Source organism: Solanum dulcamara, chromosome 7 (assembly GCF_947179165.1).
Source record: "Solanum dulcamara chromosome 7, daSolDulc1.2, whole genome shotgun sequence".
In the NCBI taxonomy this organism is placed as follows: domain Eukaryota; kingdom Viridiplantae; phylum Streptophyta; class Magnoliopsida; order Solanales; family Solanaceae; genus Solanum; species Solanum dulcamara.
Window position 1 is genome coordinate 14,924,228 of NC_077243.1, and position 27,271 is coordinate 14,951,498.

A 27,271-nucleotide genomic window follows, 5' to 3' on the forward strand; every position below is an offset into this window, starting at 1 on the left:
TTTCATATTTAAATAATTCGGATTGAGACCTTCAATAAGTGTAAATAAATAAAATTTTGATCACTTCCCCATGACTGTCACTTGTTTTCCTCGTTTATTTAATTATATTTATGTTTTCACTCCTTCAATGCAACGTAAGTGTTTAGCGCAGGAGAAAATGCTTTCACCTACTAATATAAATTAAGATGGAATAATCAAATTTTATATTTTTAATTAGAAGTTTTGAGTTTGTGTCATTGATATAAAAAAAATTATTAAAAATATTACTTTTGAAATGAATCTTATATATTTCAAATTAGTTAAATTTCAATATGATACCTAACATTAGGTGAAAAACAAAAAAATAAAAAAAGTGCTTAGACCTTTAAACCGACAATTTTCAGACCATCGCATAATGGTAGTTGGGTAATATTGTTTATTATTTTGCACGTGAAAGTGTTCTATCTTCCTATTGTTTAAAAGTAGAAACTGTTGGAGAATCGTCTTCGTCTTCACCTAAGAAACATCATTGATCCTATAACCAGAATATGCCAAGTGGCTTAGTAAGAGTAGTATCAATACAAACAACACGTACTAGTAGACATCATTGTTCAATCTGATGCTCACCGCATAATATAAATAAATCAACAAGAAGGAAACATTCTCTTAAGGAAATACACTCGTCAAACCTTTATGCACAAACTCTTATCATTCGCATTAACCTCATTAAAGTCATTCAAGCCTAACTCTCATCCCTTCTAGTTGGTCCATTGTTAATTTTAATACAAATCAAGGTCTAGCCCTTCTATCACATAGAGGAGTTTCCAAACTACGGGTCATCACTAACTCTGTCTAACCAGTCTACTACATTTAGCTTTCACACTAACCCCTGTCCCTAGAATAATTAGCATCTCACTTGAAAGAGGGAAACATTTAGGTGGATTAAGGCTCATACTCTAACCGCACTGGCGGGACTTAAACCGCTCTAGCGGCCTCGTCACAACAGGATTCCTCCTGCTAGGGCGGCCTATCCGAAGACAGAATCTCTGAATTCTCTCCCAATCTCCCTTCTTCACATGTATCAACAGGACAATATTAATATCTGACTCTAATTCACGAATCTTCTTAGACCACACATTAATTGTTCTCCACTTGTTTACCCACGACCTCACACCTACGATACGGACGCATCTAGCCACCATAACATAATCCTAACATGCATATACAAAAGCACATTACCAATTTATCATTTCAAGAGCAATATGCAGTTTCACGGTGTAAATCTCAAATACAATAGTCAACATGGTAACACTTGGACCTTCGGTCTTTTCAAATCAATTATTACAAAGGATGAGAATGCTCAATTTTAATCGGATCAGTTTCTCTATCATCACACAAATAGTCAAGATCAATTCACAGATGATCGCCACACAATGATTCTCTCATGGAATCCATACCCAAACTATTAGTATGTGTCAAAATTCGACACCCGATCCAATATATATATCGGAACGCGACATTCAATTCAATATATGTATCAGAATGTGACATCCGATCCAATATATGAGTCGGAAAGTGAGATCCGTTTCAATATCACATTCATAAACACAATCACAGTCCACAGCGAGTAGTTCACATTCTTGCACAATTAAGTAACAGATTCATTGCATGCCATTATTCACAAATAGTTATTTTATTGGTTTAATTCTATCTTTTCATTCATTAACAATATTTCATTAAGTATTCTTTATTCAAGGCATCATTTTTGGTAGAGCACATTCAAGATTATAGATTTTATGGTCTTGGAATTGTAGAACAAGCACAATAATATATCAATTACCCAACTACAACAATGAAATGTATGGTAAACATCACAACATTATTCAATCACTATTAAGAGTCTCTCTATAATATAGACTAAACTATAACCTACAACCACATGTAATCAAATAGGTTCATTACATGAGATCTATCAATACTAAGTCATTTACATTCATCATTTATTTCATGATTCACATTATTCAAGTAATTTACAGGGAATAATAAAAATGAACACACACAATTATTTATAAAAAGACATCCTTCTATATACATCAATAGCCCATAATCCCCAAGTTTCAAAATTCCGTTATGATCCATATATTTTCTACACTTAATCTCATAAGAGTCATTGGCTTTGTAAACAGTCTCATCAAGGTTAACATTCAAGATTGGACCTTTATCGTAGACACATAATAATCATGACCCACTACATATATTACCACTCTAAGCAATAATTGACAATCATTAAACCATCCAGACTCCGTGTCGGAAGGCTTAGGCATGAATTCTCCCGTCAATCTACATTATATTAACCGATGAGAATGAATTTATTACTACTCAATTGAGAAAACCTAGCCTATCTGAGCATCAAGAAAAACCTAGCCTATCTGAGCATCAAGATATTGTAGAAGGATTATAGCACGATCCCCGACTTTCAAAAGGAGAAACTATGGAGATGGGCTTGAAATCAGTGCGTTGTAGCCTTCCTTGAGCTAGAATTCCCTTCTTCCCTTCTCTCCAAGCCTATAGCAGTTTTTTTAGATTTTCTACGGTAACCCTCATCTATTTTGGCACTTGAAGAAAGAAGGAGATAATAAAAATTCGCCTCTTTTTAATTCTGGCCCTTCAAATCCCACCACAGCGGCTTCAGCACAACAGTGCTCAGTAAAATGGGCATAACTTTTTACTCCTAACTTCAAATGAGGGAAACTTAGTGGCGTTGGAAAGAAGACTTATAGACCTTTAGTTTGAGAAGTCATGGGCCACCTAATTCATTATACGATAAGAGATATGATCGTTTGAAATTGACCCTAATTTAAACTTAAGTACGAAAGTAAACTGAAAAAACACTTTCAACTTAACTTCGAGATAGGAACATTGTACAATCTTATTTCACAACTAATGCACTCGCATACCAAAAAATTAATCCGAATCTTATGACGAATGAAATTCATATATCTTTACCGCAGATATTTTTAGTAACAACAAAATAGGTAGTTACAGAAATACTACAAGAACGATTAAGACATTAGAAATCCGACATAATCATACGAAAGGAAATATATATCCTACAATGTTACTCATACAAGATGAAGATGAATACAAGTTAATTAAGATTACCATACACACCGCGAGAAACTTGAGTATTGGAGTACTGTAAAATTTCTGGAACATTTCTATAATCTTTAGGTAAAGTTGAGTGACAGTGATGTAGTTAATTAGCATTGTAACTTAATTACTCCTTCCGTATCAATTTATGAAGCACTTTTCAAATTTTGAAATTCAAACAAATTTATCTTTGACTGTAATTTTTTGATATATATTTTAATTCTTTTCAATTATTAATTGTTGTGACTTATAAAAAATTTTATTTTGTTTTCAAATATATAAATATAATTTTAAAAACTTAAAGATTCCATGTCCAGAGTAAGGGTCAAACTTAAAGTAATATATTGCATCTCTTCATTTCAACCCTGTGCTTGCCTACCTTGTAATAGTCTTGTATATTGATTTTGATTCATCATTGAAGATCTTTCATTTATCTTTAAAAGACGAATTGCATTTTAGTAGCTGGTAAAGTTAAGAGAATACAGAGTTTTTGTTAAAGTAAACAAGGATATTTGAGCGATCATAAGAGGAAGATGGCCACATATGTTAATTTAGATACACATTAATTAGCCTACCACAAAGAGACTTTTCATTTAGAATTACAAATAATCGAAAGTTCACCAACTTATCCTTATGATTTTTGTCAATGAAAATTACCACACAAAGTCAACAACATCGTCCTTTTTAGACTAGAACTAGAATTTCGGTAATAATTGCAAGATAGTCAAAACGCGTTTTTAACGCGTAGTCAACAAAACGCGTTTTGAACGCGTAGTCAAAAAGGGAGGTTCAATACGCGGATTTTACGCGTTTTTTAGTTTCCTATAAATAGAAGAGCTCTTGCCCTCATTTATCCCATTCCAGAAAGAGAGAGTAAGAATACAAAGAGAGTTATACACCAAGATAAATATTTTAGTCTTGAGTGTCCTCTTTAGTAGTTGTTCCTTTTACAAGAGAGAAGTGTTAATTGTTGTTTTCTCCTTGTATTTGAGAGTTGTGTACTCCATATTTTATAGTGAGATCCTTCTACCCCGTGGTTTTTCCCTTCTATCATTTAGAGAGGTTTCCACGTAAAATTTTCGTATCCAATTTATTTTCAATATTTTTATCATATCAAACTTTAGTTGTAGTGCTTCTTCACCCCAACAATAATTATAGTTCCTATCAGTTCTTAATTCTTTTATAAGGGATTCATTTTCAATTTGAGACTACCTTACATTATTACTATTATAGTACTAGACCTGTAATTTGTCTCAAGTGAGTGTTGGTCTAATTGAGCATTCTACAAGAATTGGGGTGTGCAAAAACTAAACGGACTAATAAATTAAATCGAAAAAAATATTATTAGTTTATTGCTATTGTTGTTTGGTTAACGACTTCTTAATGGTTTTAATGAAAAAAAATATTGGATCATCGATTCGGATTTAATTTTTAATATTTGGATATTGGGTAACCTAATAACGCATTAAAATGTAGTAATTTACTATAAATATTAAATATTAATATCAGTTGCTTACTTGTTATTACCTTTGCCCTTTAGCCTTTAATGCACATTATTGTTCTACCTCTTTTATTTGTGTTGCACTTATATATTTCTTTTCATGTTAGTTATTATTGTTTCTGTTTTATGCGCATCATCTAAAATTATATTATTGTTCTGTCGCGCTAAATTGTTGGAGAAATCATATATTTGTTTTATGAGTATTTTCTTATTGGTTAAATCAAAATCGAAGCGTTAAAGACGACCAATAAACGATAAATCAAAATTTGATAAGAAATATTTTATTGGTTTGATTATTGGCTTAGCATATTTAAAAATTAAAAACTGATAAATCCAAATGATAATACATAAAATCAAACCGGACCAACCGATGCACACTCCTAGACAAGAGGGAGGTTCTTGGATGCTAAGCACTCCACATTTAAAATTTTAAAATTGTGAATTCGAATCATCTAAAGAACAAAAAGGGTGGGAGCTCCTAGAAAAGAGTTAAAAAAAAAATCGATCCAATTGGACACACTCATAATTAGTTGATAAATACTTCTTTTTTGAAGAAAAAACTTCAAATAAACGTATGAAGTGGTATAGCTACTTAGTTTATATAAAAGTATATCGTGTATAATAACCTATAGGCTATATCTCAATCTTAATCAAGTCAATCGCCTATATGAATCATTACTTCTTTAATTAAAATTATATTAGGATGAGTTGATCATGAGAAACTGAGAAGACATGAAGTGACATATGCAAAATGACGTCTACCATAGGAATAATCATAAATACGGAAGTTATATATATAAAATGGAATATTTAATTTTGAGATAAGTGTCAAAAACACATCTAAACTATTCTTATTTTTTAGTTTGAAAAAAGGCATAAATTACCCTCAGAAGTTGTACCGAAAATTCAGTTACACACTTAACATGAAACAAGTCAACATTAAATAAAATTATGTGATATAATTTTAATGTTTGACTCTTAGTTTTCGTGGAGAAAACCAAAAAAAGTGATTTAGGAATTTGGAAAGATGAAAAGTGATTTAGCTTTTGGAAATGGGGCCCTTAAATTTTTTTGGGTTTAAATCAATTATTTCAGCCCCTCTTTTAAATAAAAATAAAAAATAAAAAAAAACGTGAAAGATTGAAGATGGGCTAGCTAATGGCTGTTCCCAAAATTAATAAAGAAAAGTTAAAAATACATGCCCACAAAAAAATTCGAACACTGGACACGAGAGTCCTAAGCGCGGACGTGAGGGTCTATCTACTACCACGGCACTTTGCTTTATGTTTAGGAGGTTCAAACTTAATATATAATTATAAATATTAAAATTTTATCTTATATATACAACGTAATCTTTTGCCGAGGGGGGTCGGGTGAACCCCTCACGCTTCTCTAGTTCCGCCCCTGATCTAAACTACCAAAAAGTAAAATTATTCCACACCTGAACGCATAACACCACTCTAATAGTATGTGGTGTATTATACTCGTTGTCATGTTGTGCCACGTCAGTGCCATATCATCGCCACGTCAGAAATTATAATTTTTTATATTTCTTTTCTTTATTAATTAACTTTTTTTATTAACTATATTTTATACTAATTAAATCTTAATTAATTATTAACTATCCATCAATTATTAACCACTTATCCGATTTTTTATATTTCTTTTCTTTTTTTTATTAATTAATTTTTTTTTTATTAACTATATTTTATACTAATTAATTCATAATTAATTATTAACTACCCATCCGATTTTTTATATTTTTTTCTTTTCTTTTCTTTATTAATTAACTTTTTTTATTAACTATATTTTATACTAATTAACTCCAAATTAATTATTAACCATCCATCCGACCCCCCAAACCCCAATCGTCTTTTCCATCAAAATGGGGAGAAGAATTCTTCTTCTTCTGAATGGATTTTGAAAGTAAAAAAATCAAGTTTAAAAATGGGGAGTAAATAGAAGTGACCGTAAAGAAAAAGAGGATAGGTGGGTGTGAAGAAGAAAGGATGTGGGGGTGGGCTGGTTTGTTTTTTAATTTTTTTTACTTTAATGGATTTTGAAAGAAAAAAAATATCAAGATTCAAAATGAAGTAAATGGAGGTAGGTGTGAAGAAGAAGAGGATGAGAGGGTTGGGTGATTTTGTTTTTCTAATTTTTTTAAACTGACGCGCTTGGTTTTTTTTTTTGCCACGTCAGTTGTAGGAGGGTAATAATTTTATTTTTAGGTAGTTTAGGTGTGTACTAGATCTTCATTATAGTTTAAATATGTAACTGACTTTTCGGTATAACTTCGGGGGCGGGGGGGGGGGAGATTTTTGCCTTTTTCTCTTTTTAGTTTCATACCTAAATCATTGGAAGTGTGAGTTTCATACCTAAACTATCACTTATTAGTTTGAGAAACGCATTTCAGTGGTGTGTGTAATACACTCTCTTTATTTTTTGAAAAAACCTTTCTATATGGATAAAATATTTCACCTTGACAAAAATTAGATAAACTATTAATGTTAATTAAAACTTAAAGATTAAAGTATTTCTATCCCCAAAAAAGAAATTACTTTTAAAGAAAAGAAATTATTTTTTTTTTAAAATAAAATTTAAAATATTTTGCTCACGCACCCCCCCAGGACAATCCCCGTCCTTTTTTTTTTTTAAATTTTTTAAGTTTATTTTATAAAATATTTGTCAAAAATTCATACTTAACCCCCTCCCCACTTCTTCCTAAAAAAATTTATTATTTTTATTTTTTTAAAAGAAATAAAATTATACTCACTCCATCTAATCCTCTGCTCTTAATTTATATTTTTTAAATATATTTTTTTCGGTTTGTGTTAGATATGTACATATATTTTTAAAAAAATATTTTTTTCTACTTGTATACCGAATATAACAAAAATAAAAGTTTTATTTTAAGAAAAGACTTGCGACAAGTAAAAAATACTTTTAAAAAATTATATATATATTGAAAGTGAAGAGTTAGGTACGGCAGAGTTTTTTTAAAAAAAATAAAAAATAAAAATATCTAACTTATTATTTGTGGAGGGGAGAGGGGAGGGGGGAGATGAAGTAAGATTTTTTTAAAAAAAATTATATAAAAAAATTAATAAATAAAAATAAAACTAAAAAATTGTGGGGGGGGGGGGGTGTATAGTGAGAGAAAGTGTTGGAGTGAGGTAAGAAAAATATTTATATTTTATTTTATAATTTTTTTTGGGCGGGAGATAGTAATATTTTAATTTTAATTTTATCTAATTATAATAATTTATTTAATTTTTGTTAAGATGAAATGTTTTGTCCATGTGGACTGTAAATGTGATATAAAAATTTAAATGAAAGCAGAGTGTAGTACACATACCATGAGAGTGGAATAAAAGAGAAGTGTGTTTCTCAAAATAATAAGTGATAATTTAGGTATGAAACTCACATTCTTAATAGTTTAGGTATAAAACTCAAAAAAAAAGGATAGTTCAACATGTTTTTGACACTTATCTCTTTAATTTTTGCAAATTTATTCAATTAAAAGGTAATGTCAAGTTTAGCCTAGCTAGCATCTGCTAGGATATATAATAGCTTTACTTGGTGTATATCTTGATTGCACCAACTTGCAAGTTGTCTTGTTAATTATGTCCGTTTAAGTGTCGTGCGGAACATAAATCCTTAATCAAGATTGAGTCAATCTGATTGACACACTAACTCAATATTTTGTTTGGAAAGACAAGTATCAAATAAAGGTGCACGATAGGATAATAGCGGAAGAAAATTTAAATTAAATTTTTTTCTTTTATTTGAATCAAGAAGAGGCAAACTAATGCAAGCACAAACACTGTTTGGGCAGGGAAAGTCAAATCAACAATAAGAGACACCAAGATTTACGTAAAAAACCTCTTTGGTGTAAAGAGTAAAAACCACGGGACTAAAAGCTCTACTATAATTAACAAGAGTTACAAATGTGTTATCTAAAATGGCCACCAAAGAAGTGTCAAACAAACAACAACAACAACTACAAGATAGCACAAAAAACTAGAGAAGTAAAAGGAGCAAAATCACCAAAACGTAACTACTGTTCACGAGCTAAAATCTGGAGCTACAGGACTCCAAAACCACCTCTGTCAGTCCCAATCAAAGATTAAGTTGAAAGGAATAAGCTATCCAAAAATCAGCTCAATCAAACAAGAAACGAAGTGGAAATTGCGATTTGAAAATGACTGCTGGGGCTGAAAATAGGGTGCGAAAATCTGCACTCTTTTCTCACTTTTCTCTCTATGTATGGCTGGTACTCTCTTGTGATTCTTGAAAACAGGACCTAAAAGAATAGTCTTACATATGCATCATAATAATTGGGTTTATAGACAAAAATGGGCTAGTCCAAATTGGACTTTTATTTATCCACGTATAAAGAAAAAAAAGACCAAACCCAACATATTCTGAATTGAACAATTGATATAGAAACAATATTGTAAAATACTACTCACTTTGGTGTTTTTTGGGGGGGTTTGAAGATGGAAATTGACTATCAATAAACAAGAAAAATATATAACAAGTAGATGAGGACCAATAAAGGAACAACATCATTGATTCAGTCTTAAATGAAGTTTCAATAACCTTAGGAGCTGGGATACTTGTCATCTAGAAAGCATATATTTTCCCTAGTTAGGTCATCAATTTTGAATTTCATTGAAATATTATTTAAATTTGAAGTGAAATATTAACATGCAGTCCTAAATTAATGTGCAGTATTTTTCAAGCTAGTGAAGTTTTTCAACATATTTGACTTTGACAAATTTCTTTTTTTAAAAGTCGTTTTATAGGTAATTCTTGACAAAACATAACTTTATCATCCATTGAGGACAGAGAGTATTTTTTCCAACTAAATCTTCAATATGCATTTATTTTTGTACTTCGACTCACATATTGTCCAAATATATACGTAATCATACTTGTTGAACGCCTCAGTCTTTTCTGTTTGCGTAGAATTTCTTCGTTTTGCTCCATAAAATGCACTGAATAAAAACATAGCTGTAGGTAGTGAAAAGCATTGCAACTGGCAAATGGCAGTATGCACAGTTGATTTAAAACAGAGATTTTTATACAGAGTTCAGAGCCAACTGTTTTTTTTTTCTTCAAAAAAACTTCCTTGATTTTCCATTGTTGTCCTTTTTCTTATTAGAAAATTAGTTCAAGGATATTAACAAAACCTTTATTAAAAGAACTAGTTTGGACTTGAATCTTTTAGAAGATATGAACTGTGGGCACGTATTTCTTCCTTTAGCTCTTTCTCCTCTACTTTCTTTCACATTATGCCATATACATTAGGGGTGGATATGATAGGATAGATATCGAAAAATCATATCGAAATCGAAATTGTCACGATTCATAAAAAAGTGAGATGACATCTGTTTTGTTCCACCAAAACAGGTCACCCTAAAACCCAAAATAAGAAGTTATATAGCCTGAACATAGCGGATAAATAGATCTTAACATCAAATACACCCCCAAAATCTAGTGTCACGAACCTCGACAACTCCAAATGATAATGTTGATTTTCGATTTAAATGTCAGCTCCAGGTTTAGGGCGGCCCATCTGATTATAAGCCTCAGACGTAGAAGAGTAGAAGGTGAAATCAGAATGATCCGGACTCGTAACCTACAATAAGGAAGTGAGTATCAACCAACAACGGTACTCAACAAGCATTCCTAAAAACATCTAAGTAAACCATACTGAACACAAGCACACCATCACACGCCATTCCAACCGTTTACGTAATATATTTATTTTTCGACATCGACTCAAGATATTGTCAAGGCATACGCAATCATACTTTTCTTTGAATAGCTTCAAGATTAATTTTATTGCTTGTTGACCATCTCAGTCTTTTCTGTTTACATAGGAGTTCTTCATTTGATCCAAAGTTAAATCTTTCATCCAAAATTACTAAATTTTCAATTTTGCAAGAAAATGTTGAATGAAAATAGAAATGAAGTAGCCTGTTCTATAAGTATATTTCTATGCCTCTTCTTCCTTTTCATTTTCTTAGATATGTTATAGTTATTCTCTTATTAATTCATGTACTTATAAATTATAATATGTGCTAATTATTGTTTTTACTTAACTCGTTAAACTCAATTATTTTTTCTTTTGACCTAAAATTGAGGCTTTAATTGTTTTCTTTCCAGGTATAGCTTAATCCATGAAGCAGTTAGTTGACAAGTGCAATAAGCTAGTAGATATGCCTAGTACTAGTATGTTGCGCTATATTTTGGCGTGACATAAGATACTAATCTTTGTAAGAAGAAAGAAACTGGCTTTTGACAAAATTTTATCTTCAACATCCACATAAATAGTTAAACCATTGTTAGAAAAGATTAGATGAAATTTTACAAATAATTACTATAAGTATCTTAATTATGTTTCTTAGCGAGTAAATGGCCAAAAACATCCCTCATTTATATCTCAAACTTAAACTACATCGTTATACTACATAATGAACACAATTCATCCCTCAACTATCCTCAAAAGTTGTAACTTACATCCCTCTATTAGAGTCCATCAAGAAACTAACGGCTTCAACCAAAAACTGTTACATCTATACTTACTGCTACATCTATACTTCACCTTAGACATGGACCAATGCATACGTTAAATTCAATGGGTGTTACAAAATACTTTGCTTGACCGGCAATTTCATGATAGGAAAAAAGATGTAGGATGGATCAAATCATGTTATATAAGAGGGAATTGATCGAATAGTAATGCCATTGAAATAGATATTTTTTGTTGTTGTTGAAAAGGAAGCTCACAGTCAATTTATCCTTCAGGGTTTAGGTGTGTAAAGGATAACCCCCGCTTCAATGTAATAACTCGAATACCACACTGAAGAGAGGTAAACTATACTCAGCAAGTCCCATATGACAACGAGCTCGACCGAGCAAACATGTAAGTAATTTTGAACTTATGACCCTCATTTGGGATCATTGTTCAACCAACTCGGCCACCCTTGCAGATATCATTTATAACGATATAATTATCTCAAAATTTTGAACGTTGAATCGCCAATCACCAACTTACTTTTTGAATAACATGTGAGTTTTCTATTAAATATAAAAGAAATGTTATACATAAGAAAAAAATTACCACTTACCATCAATATCCATATTAATGCAAGCCTCTAATGCTTCTAATATATGCATCCTTTGGTTGAAGCCGTTAGTTTTTGGACGGAATCTAACAGAGGGATGTAAGTTGCAACTTTTGAGGATAGTTTAGGGATGATTTTTGTTAATTATGTAGTACAAGGATGTATTTTAAGTTTGAGGTATAATTGAGGGATGTTTTTGGCCATTTACTCTTCCTTAGCTATAGTTTGTCTAATTATGCTCCATAGCTATAGTTTCGTTTGCTATGAGTATTTTCATTTGTATAATTCGCTTGCTAATATACAAACAGTATAAGTATATACAAATTCTTCATTTATACATTTATGAATTTTTCAGAACTTATACAAATCAAATGTATCAACAGTATAATTATATAAGCATATACAAATTCTGGATTTCTACAATTAGGAACCTAATTGTACAAATTCTGGATTTATACAACTGGAGCTGAATTATACAAATTCTGAACGTGGTCCACATAATTATGATTGTAAGTTAGTGGCAAATGATAATTCAATTAAACTATAGCTATATTAACTAATTAATTAGAATATGTTTGATTATCCGCATAATTTTCCCAAAAAATTATGACTAATATTCGTTGGCATTTGGGCCTTTGTACAATGAAACGGGCTGCATTTATTCATGTTTAGGCTTCTGGGTTGACCCTTACATAACTAGCCCTTTGTGATCTAAGGCCATGATTGGGCATCTGTGCTCTAGCTTTTTAAAAGGGGAAAAATATGTAAAAGGACCACGGCCTTTTGCTTTACACAAAAATTGGCCTAATACTGTTCTTCTTTCTTTCAATTTCACTATTGACGACTGCTGCTTTTTTTTTTCCTTTGCAATTTCGCGATTAATGGTTGTTTCTGCTTCTTATTCTTCATTCTTCTTCTTCTTCTTCTTCATTGTTTTATTTTATTTTTAAAATTTGACGTACCAAAAAAGTAAATCATTTCTAGCGAATTATAGATCAAAAGACTCGAAACATCGAAAGGATTTCATATCTAAATTTTGGAACTATTTTGAGGTGATTTTGAGTTGATCGAGATTGAATTTGTTAGTGTATACTTCATGTATCGTCAGCGTATGATTCATGTATAAGTTAAACCATATTCGTATCATATGTATAGTTAGTATATAGCTCATGTATAGATATGTTATATTGTATAGTTAGTGTATACTTCCAATGACCTTTAGTGTATACTTCCAATGATATTTAAAATCAATCATTTTTTATTGTGCAATATTGATACATACATTATATGCCATATATACATATTTATACACAAGTATGCAATATTTATATAATGTATATGTATTGTATAAACAATGCATATTGATAATTAGTCCGTGTATATATATATATATATATATATATATATATATATATATATATATATATATATGTGTGTGTGTGTGTGTGTGTGTGTGTGTGTTACAATATCGATACATTGCATGACTATCAATATATTGCATGCACAATAATTATTTTTTGTTGAATTTTTTTTGTGACGTGTATGGAAGAGGTAGAAATCTGCTCCATCATGTTGTTTTTATTTTTAATGTGAGTAATACCTTGAGAAGCGGTGTATATAGTAACAATACTCACTAGAAAAATACAGTTTTATTCACGATTTTTCTCCAATTTAGCCATGGTTTCGCATGGCTAAACCTCGCGTTTTTGATTCTTTTTATGTAGCAAAAATATTATGACATTGTCCCTTTTAAAAGCGTGTGAATTGTTTGTATAACCGATTTAAGGTCTTCATTTAAGTTATAGTTTGCAAGTTTATCTTTTTCGAAACCAACTGAAGGTACAAAATAAAATCATGTCTAAAGTTCAGCATCAAATTTTCAGTATTTTCGCTTGAAGTTTGGCCTTGCAAGGCCAAAAGTTTCGACGTTTTTGCTCAAAATTGTAGGATTATTAAAAAAGAAAAAATATACGTCTAAACTTAAGTCATATATAATTGAACTTCAACTATATAAACTCCCAACATAAATAAATGAGGTTAAACTCGTCAAAGCCTATGTCTTTATAGTCCCAACTTAAGTTATAGTTTCTTGAAGTTGTTACCCAATATTTTTAACAATTTCAGTCAATCTACTCAAACAAGGTTAATTATTAATTAGGGAAATTAGTGATTTTCCGTCAAAGAACGAGAGCAGAAAATTGACGTAAATTGTATTCACTCGTCTTTTTTGTTATATTTGTTGCAGTGACGAAATATATATGATAACATTGTCAGTACTAACCCTTTTTAATGCTTTACATATTAATGACCGAGAAAGAAGCAGCAACGGAGAAACAATCTTATCTGAAGTTGCTTACATTGCCTAAAAATTAATTTAACTAAATGCAAAGCCCGTACCATTACAGATGCAACAAATTATATTAAAAGTTACTTTTTGCACCTTCTTTTTTCCCTTCAATGTGTCACATTTTTTTAGACGGCCACACATTTCCTTGTTTAATATAGGTTTAATAACCTTATTAATATTTTATTCACGTTTAATCTTATTTATTTGACGATTTTTTATTGACTAAAAATCAAACTATAAGCATTTTCTGACTTGAAAGTCTAGACAGTATGTCTAAAAATACCTTCAGCATAAATCAATTACGTCGATGAACAACAACAACAACAACCCAGTGAAATCCCACAACATGGGGTCTGGGGAGGGTAGAATATACGAAGACCTTACTCCTACCAAGGTAGGACGGCTGTTTCCTGGAGACCCTCGGCTCAGTAAAAGCATAAATGCATAAAAAAAATGTTAGATAAGAATAGAAAATTAAAAGCTTTATGAGAAAAACAACAAATAAATAACGAATAGATAACAAATAAATAAATACTAATAACAAATAACGAATAAATAAATAATGAAAGCGTCACAGGTAAAATTGAGTAATCAAAGCATAGAAAGTAATAAATAATAACAGAAATAACAGAAATCAGAAGTCAAAGCGCAAGAGATCGTAATGCACTACTACGCCTATGAATAGAGAAGAATAACGAGACTATGAACTAGCCTTCTACCCTAATGTGGGTCCTCCACACCCTTCTATCTAAGGTCATGTCCTCCGTAAGCTGTAACTGCGCCATGTCCTGTCTAATCACCTCTCCCCAATACTTCTTCGGCCTACCCCTACCTCTTCTGTAACCATCCATGGCCAGCCTCTCACACCTCCGCACTGGGGCATCTGTGTCTCTCCTCTTCACATGTCCATACCATCTCAGTCGCATTTCCCGCATCTTGTCTTCCACCGAGGCCACTCCTACCTTGTCCCGAATAGCCTCATTTCTAATCCTGTCGCTCTTGGTGTGCCCACACATCCATCTCAGCATTCTCATCTCGGTAACTTTCAGCTTTTGAATGTGAGAAGTCTTAACTGGCCAACACTCCGCCCCATACAACATAGTCGGTCTAACCACCACTTTGTAGAACTTGCCCTTAAGTTTTGGTGGCACATTCTTGTCACATAGCACTCCGAAAGCGAGCCTCCATTTCATCCACCCTACTCCAATACGATGTGTGACATCATCGTTAATCTCCCCGCTGTCTTGCATGATAGACCCAAGATACTTGCAACTACTTCTCTTTTGGATGGCCTGAGCACCAAGCCTAACTTCAACGCCAACCTCTGAGGTGTCTCACTGAACTTGCACACTCGATGAAGAGATTTGAAAATAAATCAAGCAAATTTTAACATAAAATAACTATTACTTACCTTCTTTGTTTTTAAAAAAAAAGTCGCTACATATTGTAAAAATGAGCGCTCTCATAAAATTTGACCTTAAACCAAAGCCCACTAAAGCATTATTTTCCTCGTTTTTGGGTCCAAACAAGAAGTGAAGCTTCCGGATCAAATCGTCCATAGCCACCATAGATGACTCTGTGTTAAACGAAAGCACCCGACTAGTCAATCCTACCAAACCGCTAACTTTTCTTCCTTTGGCGAACTACCGGTCAACATGACAAAATTATCATGTAAGCCATAAAACAAACTCATACATAACTTTGAACTTCCATTTCCCATATCCGCACTAAAAATGGAAAATTCAAGTCAAGAATCGCATCTCCGATCTGAAAATTTCGTTACATATGACTCCTCCTACCCCATCTACGCCATGGCTGTTTCCTCCTTCACTTCTTCCCTCCCCAGTCGCCGCCGTCAAATTGCCGTTGGCAGTTTTATCGAAGAGTTCAACAACCGTGTTGATATTCTCTCTTTCGATGAAGATACCCTAACTCTTAAGCCTGTTCCAAATCTCTGTTTCGATCACCCTTATCCACCTACGAAGCTCATGTTCCATCCTAATCCTTCTGCTTCTCTCAAGACTAATGATATTCTTGCCTCTTCCGGTGACTACCTCCGTCTCTGGGTAGTTAGTGATACTTCTATTGAACCCCTGTTCACTCTTAGTAACAATAAAACTAGTGAATACTGTGCCCCTTTGACGTCTTTTGATTGGAATGAGGTGGAGCCCAGAAGAATTGGTACTTCTAGTATAGACACTACTTGTACCATCTGGGATGTTGAAAAAGGGGTTGTGGAAACCCAATTGATAGCCCACGACAAAGAGGTTTACGATATAGCCTGGGGTGAAGCTGGGGTGTTTGCTTCGGTTTCTGCTGATGGGTCAGTTAGGATTTTTGATTTGAGGGATAAGGAACATTCGACGATTATTTATGAGAGTCCAAAACCAGACACTCCGTTGTTGAGGTTGGCTTGGAACAAGCAAGATTTGAGATACATGGCTACCATATTGATGGATAGCAACAAGATTGTGATTTTAGATATTAGGTCTCCAGCAATGCCTGTGGCTGAATTGGAAAGGCATCAGGCGAGTGTCAATGCTATTGCTTGGGCTCCTCAGAGTTGTAGACATATTTGTTCTGCTGGGGATGACGGGCAGGCGCTCATTTGGGAGTTGCCAACTGTTGCAGGGCCTAATGGGATTGATCCTATGTCAATGTACTCTGCTGGAGCTGAGATTAATCAAATTCAGTGGTCTGCTGCACAACGAGATTGGATTGCCATTGCGTTTTCTAACAAGTTGCAGCTACTTAAAGTATAAGGCGATTGGATGATTGAATATTTCCTGTAAGACAACAACTATTACTGCTTTAGTATGTCTTTTAATTCGTGGCGGAAAGGGATTGGAGCTTAGATGTTATTGTGCGTTCTTTTTGAACTGCTCCACAGTGTTATACATTTAGATAGATACAATTTATTGTGTGTGGCAAAAGAACAGAACAGGAAAAGCGGATTCAGTAATTCTGAGATCCCGCTGATTCTTGCTTGTGGTAGATAAAGTATTAATGAATTATTGAATGAGGTTTAGTATGTCTTTTAATCCGTGGCGGAAGGGGTTGGTGTGTAGATGTTATTTTGTGTCCTTTTTGGACTGCTCAACCGTGTTATACATTTAGATAGTTACAACTTATTGTGTGTGGCAATAGAACAAAACAAGAAAAGCTGATTCAATAATTCTGAGTCTTGCTGATTCTTGCTTACAACAACAACAACAACAACAACAACAACCCAGTGAAATCCCACAACGTGGGGTCTGGGGAGGGTAGATTGTACGCAGACCTTACTCCTACCAAGGTAGGACGGCTGTTTCCGAGAGACCCTCGGCTCAAAAAAAAAAAAAAAAAAAAAAAAAAAGTGGAAAAGGGGGTCAGATAAAGTTAAAAAAAATTCAAAGCGCTATAGAAAAATAAATCACGAAGGCATCACAGATAAAATAGAGTAATCAAAAGTACTGAAAGCAATAAATAGTAACAGAAATAGCAGAAATGAGAGTACAAGGAATTGTAATGTGCTAGTGCGCCTATGAATAGGGAAGAATAACGATACTATGTACTAGCCTTCTACCCTAATGTGGGTCCTCCACAGCCTCCTATCTAAGGTCATGTCCTCGGTAAGCTGTAACTGAGCCATGTCCTGTCTAATCACCTCTCCCCAATACTTCTTCGGCCTACCCCTACCTCTTCTGTAGCCATCCATAGCCAACCTCTCACACCTTCTCACTGGGTCATCTGTGTCTCTCCTCTTCACATGCCCAAACCATCTCAGTCGCATTTCCCGCATCTTGTCTTCCACCGAGGCCACTCCTACCTTGTCCCGAATAGCCTCATTTCTAATCCTGTCGCTCTTGGTGTGACCACACATCCATCTCAACATTCTCATCTCGGCAACTTTCATCTTTTGAATGTGAGAGATCTTAACTGGCCAACACTCTGCCCCATACAACATAGCCGGTCTAACCACCACTTTGTAGAATTTGCCCTTAAGTTGTGGTGGCACCTTCTTATCGCATAGCACTCCGTAAGCGAGCCTCCATTTCATCCACGCTGCCCCAATACGATGTGTGACATCATCGTCAATTTCCCCGCTGCCTTGCATGATAGACCCAAGATACTTGAAACTACTTCTCTTTTGAATAGCTTGGGCACCAAGCTTAACTTCCACGCCAACCTCGTGAGGTGTCTCACTAAACTTGCACTCTAAGTACTCTGTCTTGGTCATACTCAGCTTAAACCCTTTAGACTCCAAGGTATGTCTCCAATCCTCCATCTTAGCATTAACTCCACTACGAGTCTCATCAATCAGGACTATGTCATCCGCGAAAAGCATACACCATGGCACCTCACCTTGAATTTGTCGCGTCAATGCATCCATTACCAAGGCAAATAAAAATGGACTTAGAGCTAATGAGTTATTGAATGAAGTTTTCTGTTTATGTGGTTCCACTTATTGATGTAGTTCCTAATTCTTATCACGTATAGAAATAAAATTTGTATTGTAGCTGTTGAGTTAGGGAAATTAACCCATATTGTGATGCATGATGTGAAATTTAACTTGCAGGAACTAGAAGCACAGTTGACCTAGCTACTAGTTAATGTGACTTTTTAACCAATTGTGTTGGATCATTAGACATATATAGCCTTTGCTTATGCTCTGGAGAATTCTGCTTACAATGGCTTTGGGTGACCTTTTTTTTTTATGTAGTAATACGGCTTTAAATTGCATTAATGACAATTGTGCTTCAACATTATGAATAGAAGAACAACGGCAGTGCATGCTTTGAAACATGATGTCAGCATTGTTTTCCGGATATCCCTGGCTTTGTATATTTGTATGGATCGTGGTAACCTATTGCTGGCAAATTCAACACGCTTTAGATTTTAACCCTCAACTTATGCTTCTTTTATAGTTATTCTAGGACAATTTGTGTATTTGATAATTGTATCACTAGTCAACTTCAAAGGAACTGGTGAGGCTTTCTTAGGTTGCTGCAAATTGTGAATAGTGGAATTAGATCAGTATTAGAGGGCTGAAGATTTTAGTATTACGTGTTGTTTCCATTGCTTCAGTTATCGTATTATTTGTCGTTGCTATTGTTCTCTATTTCACGGCTTCTTTGCTATTGTATTTTCACTTGTTTTTTTGATATGCTTTACTTGAGCCGAGGGTCTATCGAAAACAACTTCTCTACCTTTACAAGGTAGGGGTAAGGCTGTGTACACACCACCCTCCCCAAATCCTACTTGTGGTTGTGGGATTACACTGGGTATGTCGTTATTGTTGTTAGAGGGCTGACGATGGGCATGGGACTGTTGGCAGATTAGTGTGGATAGAACCATGAAAGGATTCAGAGGTGGTTCGCTGATTTCATATCTATTAATAGCATCGAGTTTGGCATGCCAAGTTACATATTGAGTTTCCAAATTTGGAAACTGGAGAATGTGATGTGTCCAATTATAGAATCAAGAAATAGAAAGATTGTGACAAACGTAGGAGATTTTAGGCACATACTGGAGAATAAATAATCAATTCAGGTTAAAAAACTCAAGGAATCACTTACATAGTCGACAGGCTTTAAATTGATGGCTTTTGAAGCACATTCTTGATTAATTTGTTTGCTGAACTTATTCAACGGAAGTTTTATGGACTGTATGAAAGTTAGTAGCAAAACTGTTTTCTTTATATGTTGCTGGGTGCTGCTAGCACATGAAGTAATAATGTTGTCATGGAATGCTTTGATTTACAAAATTTCATTAGATGTGGTTCTGTGAAAAGTGAAAACTTATTGTTTATGTTGCATAGGACGCCGCTAAGCAGTTTCATGTTCCCTTCATATATTCTGTTTATGACTTGAAACTGATATTCTTTTTCTTGAAATGTTATCGAACTTTTTGTCTTCTTAATTGGGCTAGATATTCTCCTCATAGCTGTTTCCACGGTGCTGTAAAAGTAATTGTTACTGTAGTGTAGATTCTGCGATTATAGGAAAACCTTGAACTACAGGAGGAAATGTAACTTTAGGAGTTCCTTTGCACTTATGCAGTGTGTGAGCTATACATTTGGATACTAGTTTCTGCAGTTGCAGCTCTGACAATCTAATCTTACTGGCAGGAATTAAAATTTCAACTTTGTGTGATGCACTGTATTGATTGATTCATTTTTATTTGAGCCATCTTGGACCATATTGTTGTGCACTATATTATATTTCTGCAGTAGCAGTTCTGTTCCTTAATTTTCATTTCTTGCTTTTGTGTGATGGCACTTTTTGAAAAGAGTTGATTCTCGTAATGAGCGTTAAATAGTGCTACTCATGAAATTGGACCTTAAACCAAACGGCCCACTAAAGTATAACTCTTCTGGGGGCCCAAATAAGAACTGAAGCTTCCAGATCAAATCATACATAGCCACCAAAGACGACTCTGTCTTGGTCTTGTGGAAAAGCGAAAGCACCTGACTAGTCAATCCTACCAACCACTAACTTTTCTTCCCTTCGAGTGAACTGCCGGTGAACATGACAAATGGCTCATGTAAGCTCAACGACATATTTTCCAATTCCAATTTATTACCAAACCCATAACACACCCACATACATAACTTCAACTTCCATTTTCCCCAATTCATCTCCGCTAAAAATGGAAGAAAATTCCAGTCAAAAATTTCATCTCCGATCTGAAAATTCCGTTACATATGACTCATCCTACCCCATCTACGCCATGGATTTTTCCTCCTTCACTTCTTCCCTCCCCAACAAGCACCCTCGAATTGCCATCGGCAGCTTTATCGAAGAGTTCAACAATTGTGTCGATATTCTCTCTTTCGATGAAGATACTCAAACCCTTAAGCCAGTTCCGAATCTCTGTTTCGAACACCCTTATCCGCCTACAAAGCTCATGTTTCATCCTAATCCTTCTGCTTCTCTCAAGTCCAATGACATTCTTGCCTCTTCCGGTGACTACCTCCGTCTTTGGGAAGTTGGTGATACTTCTATTGAACCCCTTGTCACTCTCAGTAAGAATAAAACTAGTGAATACTTTGCCCCTTTGACGTCTTTTGATTGGAATGAGGTGGAGCCCAGAAGAATTGGTACTTCCAGTATAGACACTACTTGTACCATCTGGGATGTTGAAGAAGGGGCTGTTGAAACCCAAATTATAGCCCATGACAAAGAGGTTAACGATATAGCTTGGGGTGAAGCTGGGGTTTTTGCCTCCGTTTCTGCTGATGGGTCAGTTAGGATTTTTGATTTGAGGGATAAGGAACATTCGACGATTATTTATGAGAGTCCAAAACCAGACACTCCGTTGTTGAGGTTGGCTTGGAACAAGCAAGATTTGAGATACATGGCTACCATGTTGATGGATTGCAACAAGATTTTGATTTTAGATATTAGGTCTCGAGCAAGGCCTGTGGCAGAGTTGGCTAGGCATCAGGCGATTGTCAATGCTATTGCTTGGGCTCCACAGAGTTGTAGACATATTTGTTCTGCTGGGGATGACGGGCAGGCGCTCATTTGGGAGTTGCCAACTGTTGCAGGGCCTAATGGGATTGATCCTATGTCAAAGTACTCTGCTGGAGCTGAGATTAATCAAATTCAGTGGTCTACTGCACAACGTGATTGGATTGCCATTGCGTTTTCTAACAAGTTGCAGCTGCTTAAAGTATAAGGTGATTGGATGATTGAATTTTTTCTGTAAGACAACAATTACTACTGCTTTAGTATGTCTTTTAATCCTTGGTGGAAAGGGGTTGGAGCTTAGATGTTATTTGCGTCCTTTTTGGCCTGCTCGACCGTGTTATACATTTAGATAGTTACAACTTATTGTGTCGCAAAAGAACAGAACAGGAAAAGCTGATTCAGTATCTCTGAAATCCTGCTGATTCTTGCTTGTGGTAGATAACGTATTAATGAGTTATTGAATGAAGTTTAGTATGTCTTTTAATCCGTGGCGGAGGGGGTTGGAGCTTAGATTTTATTATGTGTCGTTTTTGGACTGCTCAACCGTGTAATACAATAGATTCCTATTGTGTGTGGCAATAGAACAAAACAGGAAAAGCTGATTTAGTAATTCTGAGTCCTGCTGATTCTTGCTTGTGGTAGATAATGTATTAATGAGTTATTGAATGAAGGATCCTGTTTATGTGGTTTCACTTATTGATGTAGTTCCTAATTCTTATCACATATAGAAATAAAATTTGTGTTGTATCTGTTGAATTAGGGAAATTAACCCATATGCGATGCAAGATGTGATATTTAACTGACAGAAACTAACACACACTTGAAGTAGCTACTAGTTAATGTGACTTTTTAACCAATTGTTGGATCATCAGACATATATATCCTCTACTTATGCTCTAGAGAATTCTACTTAAAATGCCTTTGGGTGACATTTTTTTTTGAAGTAATATGGCTTTAAATGACATTAATGACTGTGCTTCAACATTATGAATAGAAGAACAAAGACAGTACATGCTTTGAAACATGATGTCAGCATTGTTTTCTGGAGACCCCTGGCTTTGTATATTTGTATGGATCAGTGGCAACCTATTGGTGGCAAATTCAACATGCTTTAGATTTTAACCCTCAACTTATACTTCTATTGATAGTTAAACTAGTTATACTTCTATTGATAGTTAAACTAGGACAATTTGCGTATTTGATGATTTTATAGCTAGTCAACTTCAAAGGAACTGGTGGGGCTTTCTTATGTTGCTGCAAATTGTGATTAGTGGAATTAGATCAGTATTAGAGAGCTGAAGGTTTTAGTATTACGTTTTGTTTCCTGCTTCAGTTATCATATCATTTTCGTTGCTATTGTTCTCTTCTTCTTTGTTTTCAGCATGGCTTCTTTGCTATTGTATTTTCTTTACATACTGTGTTTTTATCTATATGCTTTACTTGAGTCGAGTTTCTATCAGAAACAACTTCTCTACCTTCTCTACCTTCACATGATATGGGTGAGGGTGCGTACACACCACCCTCCCCAGATCCCACTTGTGGTTGTGGGATTACACTGGGTATGTTGTGGTTATTGTTAGAGGGCTGAAGATAGGCATGGGACTGTTGGCAGATTAGTGTGGATAGAACCATGAAAGGATTCAGAGGTGGTTCGCTGATTTCATATCTACTAAGAGCATCGACTTTCCAACTTTGGAAACTAGAGAATGTGATGTGTCCAATTATGGAATCAAGAAATAGAATGATTATGACAAAAGCTGGAGATTTTAGGCACATACTGGAGAGAAACTGGAGATTTTAGGCACATACTGGAGAGAAATAAATTAGGATGAGAATAAATAACAAATCAAGGTTAAAAGACACTAGGAATCACTTACATAGTCCATAAGTTTCAGATTGATGGCTTTTGAAGCACATTCATGATTAATTTATTTGATGAACTTATTCAAATGAAGTTTTATGGACTGCATGAAAGTTAGTAGCAGAATTGTTTTCTTTATATGTTGCTGGGTTTCTGCTAGCACGTGAACTAATAATGTTATCATGGAGTGTACTTTGAGTGACAACATACAATTAGATTTGGTTCTGTGAAATGTGAAAACTATTCATTAAGTTGCATAGGACGCCGTTAAACAGTTTCATGTGCCCTTCATAGATTCTGTTTTAAGACTTGAAAATGGTATTCTTTTTCGTGAAATGTTGTCAAACTTTTTGACTTCTTAAAGTGGGACCAGATGTTCTCCTCATTGCTGTTTCCATGGTGATGTAAAAGTAAGTTTCACCCTAGTGTAGGTTCTGTGATTGCAGGAAATCCTTGAACTACAGGAGGAAATGTAACTTGAGGAGTTCTCTTGCAATGCTTCTGCGTGGGAGCTCTACATTTGGATATTAGTTTCTGCAGTAGTATCTCTTACAATCTTATGTTACTGGCAGGAACAAAAATTTCAACTTTGTGTGACGCAGTATACTGATTCATTTTCATTTGGGCCCTGTTGGATCATCTTGTTGTTTGTGAGATTCGATTGTTGTTACTGAGCCTTGTTTTAGTTGTATTTGTTCTACATGGAGCTTCTGTGGCTCAAGGGTTGTTTATTGCTTAACAGTAATCTTTTCTCTTTGTAGAATTCAGTTTTTCATCTGTTAAAAGAAACGGATTATAATTCGTGGGAAAGATATAAGTTAGATAAATGAATTATTTTTAGTTTAGAAGGCCTGACCTGGAAATCGGTGGCTTCATTAAGAGTTTTGTCTTGGCAATTCAGTTTAATGCTTAAAAAGAGTAACAGTTCAATGTACTTTCTTTCCGTGGTGTTCTCTCTCCTGGTTTCATTATCAAATCTCAAAGAGGATTTCTGATGTGTAGCTCACAGAGATGTGTTGGATACCATTGTTAGAGTTCCATTGTGGCTAGGTTGATTGAAGTCTTAATGTGTTGCATTGCCCATTTGGGAAATATCTACTTCAAACTGTTTGTTTCTCTGATTTTCTTCTTTACACCAATGCAAAGTCTTCTTTATCATTTGTGGTAACCCAAAAGCAGATGAAATACAGTTCAGTGGTTACCATGTTAAAGGTACAGAAAAGGTACTGTCATGTTGGTTGAAGATTATACATGCAGACTGACTGAATTCCCATTTCTTGACATGCAATGGAGGTAGCGAGTAATCTTGTAAAGTTTCTTTCGATGAAAAAGAAGTTATTCCCAAATAGTGTCTGTCTTTGTTTTATGATTTAGAGCATAATTACTTCTGTAATTCCTTTGACAGTGTATTTTAGTCTTTCTTTAATACATTACAAAGCAAGAACAGAGCCATAAATCTGCTGTTACAGATGTCTGAAGTGATTTTCTCTTGGATTTGCAGTGTGGACTTTTGGAGGACTTAACGATCAATTTGACTGCCAAAGTGTAAGCATCAATTTAACCCTAGTGTAATGGAGATGATAGTTTACTGCCAAACTATTTGCATTGAGATATTTACTCAACTGTTGTTCAATATTAAGTTACTTGAAAGTTGTTGTATGAATCTTTTATTAACCATTGTGCTCTATGTGTACTTCTTGCTCATTCAGATGAAATAGAAAAATTGCAAAAAAGTAAAAGTTCTTTCTGTTTCTTCATTGAATTTCCCAAATTCTCTTTTCATCATTGTCTACTTGGTGTTTTCTTTTTTGAATATTTTGAAGCTAAGAAAGTTGTAAAAAGTTACACTTTTGGTTGAATTTTTTTCCAAAATCAGTTTTTTTCTGCTAAAGATTCTCAAACAAACATTTTTAGGTTTTGCCAAGACTCAAAACAGACCTTTAATACATACTAGTATAATTTTTTGTGAAGTTTCAAAAATAGTCTTTTGTTATGAAACAAACTAAATTTAGCAAATTAATAAGAAGAAATAGTAAGAAAAGAGAGAGTTGAGAATTTTTGTATCTATATTTCTATATGAACAAAATCATGGCTATTTATAGCCAAAACCAAAGGAATATAATATTTCTTAAATCATCAAAAGGAAATTTGGTTGATATGTAAAAAGTGGGTGGATTTTGACTGGACATCCACCTCTTATCTTATCACACTCCCCTTTGAATGTCCACGTGTAATGTGACTCATTAAAATTTTTACAAGAAACAACATACATAATTATTCTAAATACCCATAAATGTTGTACCTCGTTAAAACCTTATTAGGAAAAATTCAATGGGAAAAAATCTAGTGAAGAAAAAAGAGGCCTCATTAAAAATCTTACCAGAAAAATTCAGTGGGACAAACCTTTCAATTTGCACTTGTGGAACGGGTCTATTTGGTTGAGTCTCTTCTTGCGAAAAGGAACCGGATTCGGGGGAGAAGCGCGAAAAGTTTTGTGAAGGTAGAGAGATTTTCAAATCAGACTTCAAATTGGTGTGCTGCGTGTTAAGAAGGCAGAGACCTCCCGAGGCTTCGCCCTAATTCCCATCTAAGGCTGAATAAGATTAGATTAGTCTCGCTAAATTCGTTCTCGAATGATTCATCGATGGAATTAGGCCTATGTGTATGATAGGGAAGGCATACACGCATCGATAGGGAACCCAAAGAAGAGCTGAAAACTTCATTTGATATTTTGGAGACTACGCATTTTAATCTTATATCTTAGCTTCTCAAAAGTTGATGTTGGTAATGCCTTTATGCCTTTGTGAATAAATCTGCAAGATTATCACTTGAACAAACTTGTTGTACATCAATATCACCATTCTTCTAGAGATCCTGTGTGAAATTTTTGTGAAATATGTTTTGTTCTGTCTCCTTTTATGAAGTCATCTTTCAATTGAGCTATGTACGCGATATTGTCTTCGAATATAACTATGGGTACTTTGACATCATTTTTCAGGCCGCATCTTTTTTTGATGAACTGTGTCATTGATTTCAACCAAATACATTCTCTACTTGCTTCATGAATTCCTATTATTTCAGCATGATTTGAAGAAGTAACAACAATAGACTGCTTTGTAGATCGTCATGATATAGCAGTTTCTTCGTATATAAATAGATAGCTTGTTTGAGATCGAACTTTATGTGGGTCTGATAAATAACTTGCATCTACAAATCAATAAGGTCTGCACAACCTTTGTTAGTATAAAACAAACTCATATCAATGGTACCCTTTAGATATCGCAAAATATGCTTGATACCGTTCCAATATTTTTGCGTTGGGGATGAACTATATCGTGCCTGCAAATTAACATAAAATGTTATATCAGGTCTGGTTGCGTTAGCAAGATACATAAGTGCATCAATAGCACTGAGATATGGTACTTCAGGATCAAGAAGTTCTTCTTTCTCTTCTAGAGGTCGAAACAGATCTTTATCCACTTCAAGTGATCGAACAACCATTTGAAGTACTTAATGGATGTGATTTGTCTATGTAAAATCTTTTTAAGATTTTCTCAGTGTAGGCAGATTGGTGGACAAAGACCCCGTCTGCTAAATGTTCAATTTGCAGACCCAGACAAAGTTTTGTCTTTCTAAGGTCTTTCATTTCAAATTCTTTTTTTTAGATATTTAATCGCCTTTTAAACCTCTTCAGGGGTTCCAATGAGATTTATGTCATCAACATAAACGACGAGTATAACAAACTCTGATTCCGTTTTCTTAATAAAAACACATGGACAAATGACATCATTTATATAACCTTCATTTATCAAGTACTCACTAAGACGATTATACCACATACGC

General features: G+C 34.2%; 2 protein-coding genes across 3 annotated transcripts; both read left to right on the plus strand.

Moving 5' to 3' along the window:
- The first annotated feature begins 15,619 nt into the window (after positions 1–15,619).
- LOC129896984 (protein TRANSPARENT TESTA GLABRA 1) lies at positions 15,620–25,110 on the plus strand. Of its 2 annotated transcripts, none has more exons than XM_055972995.1 (2): positions 15,620–16,901; positions 24,930–25,110. In XM_055972995.1, the coding sequence occupies exon 1, from the start codon at positions 15,847–15,849 to the stop codon at positions 16,873–16,875; it is 1,029 nt and encodes a 342-aa protein (XP_055828970.1). In that variant the 5' UTR covers positions 15,620–15,846; the 3' UTR covers positions 16,876–16,901; positions 24,930–25,110. The 2 variants fall into 2 exon arrangements, with proteins under 2 accessions (XP_055828970.1, XP_055828969.1); XM_055972994.1 differs by lacking the exon at positions 24,930–25,110 and adding an exon at positions 23,875–24,923 and having other exon boundaries at positions 15,622–16,901.
- Positions 18,490–25,110, plus strand: LOC129896983 (protein TRANSPARENT TESTA GLABRA 1-like). Its single transcript, XM_055972993.1, has 2 exons — positions 18,490–21,776; positions 24,930–25,110. Exon 1 carries the CDS (start codon positions 20,630–20,632, stop codon positions 21,773–21,775), a length of 1,146 nt encoding a protein of 381 aa, XP_055828968.1. The 5' UTR covers positions 18,490–20,629; the 3' UTR covers position 21,776; positions 24,930–25,110.
- Positions 25,111–27,271: the final 2,161 nt, after the last annotated feature.

Coding starts and splice junctions, on each gene's coding strand:
- LOC129896984 (XM_055972995.1), top strand. CDS start 15,847: ATGGAAAATTCAAGTCAAGAATCGCATCTCCGATCTGAAAATTTCGTT.
- LOC129896983 (XM_055972993.1), top strand. CDS start 20,630: ATGGCTCATGTAAGCTCAACGACATATTTTCCAATTCCAATTTATTAC.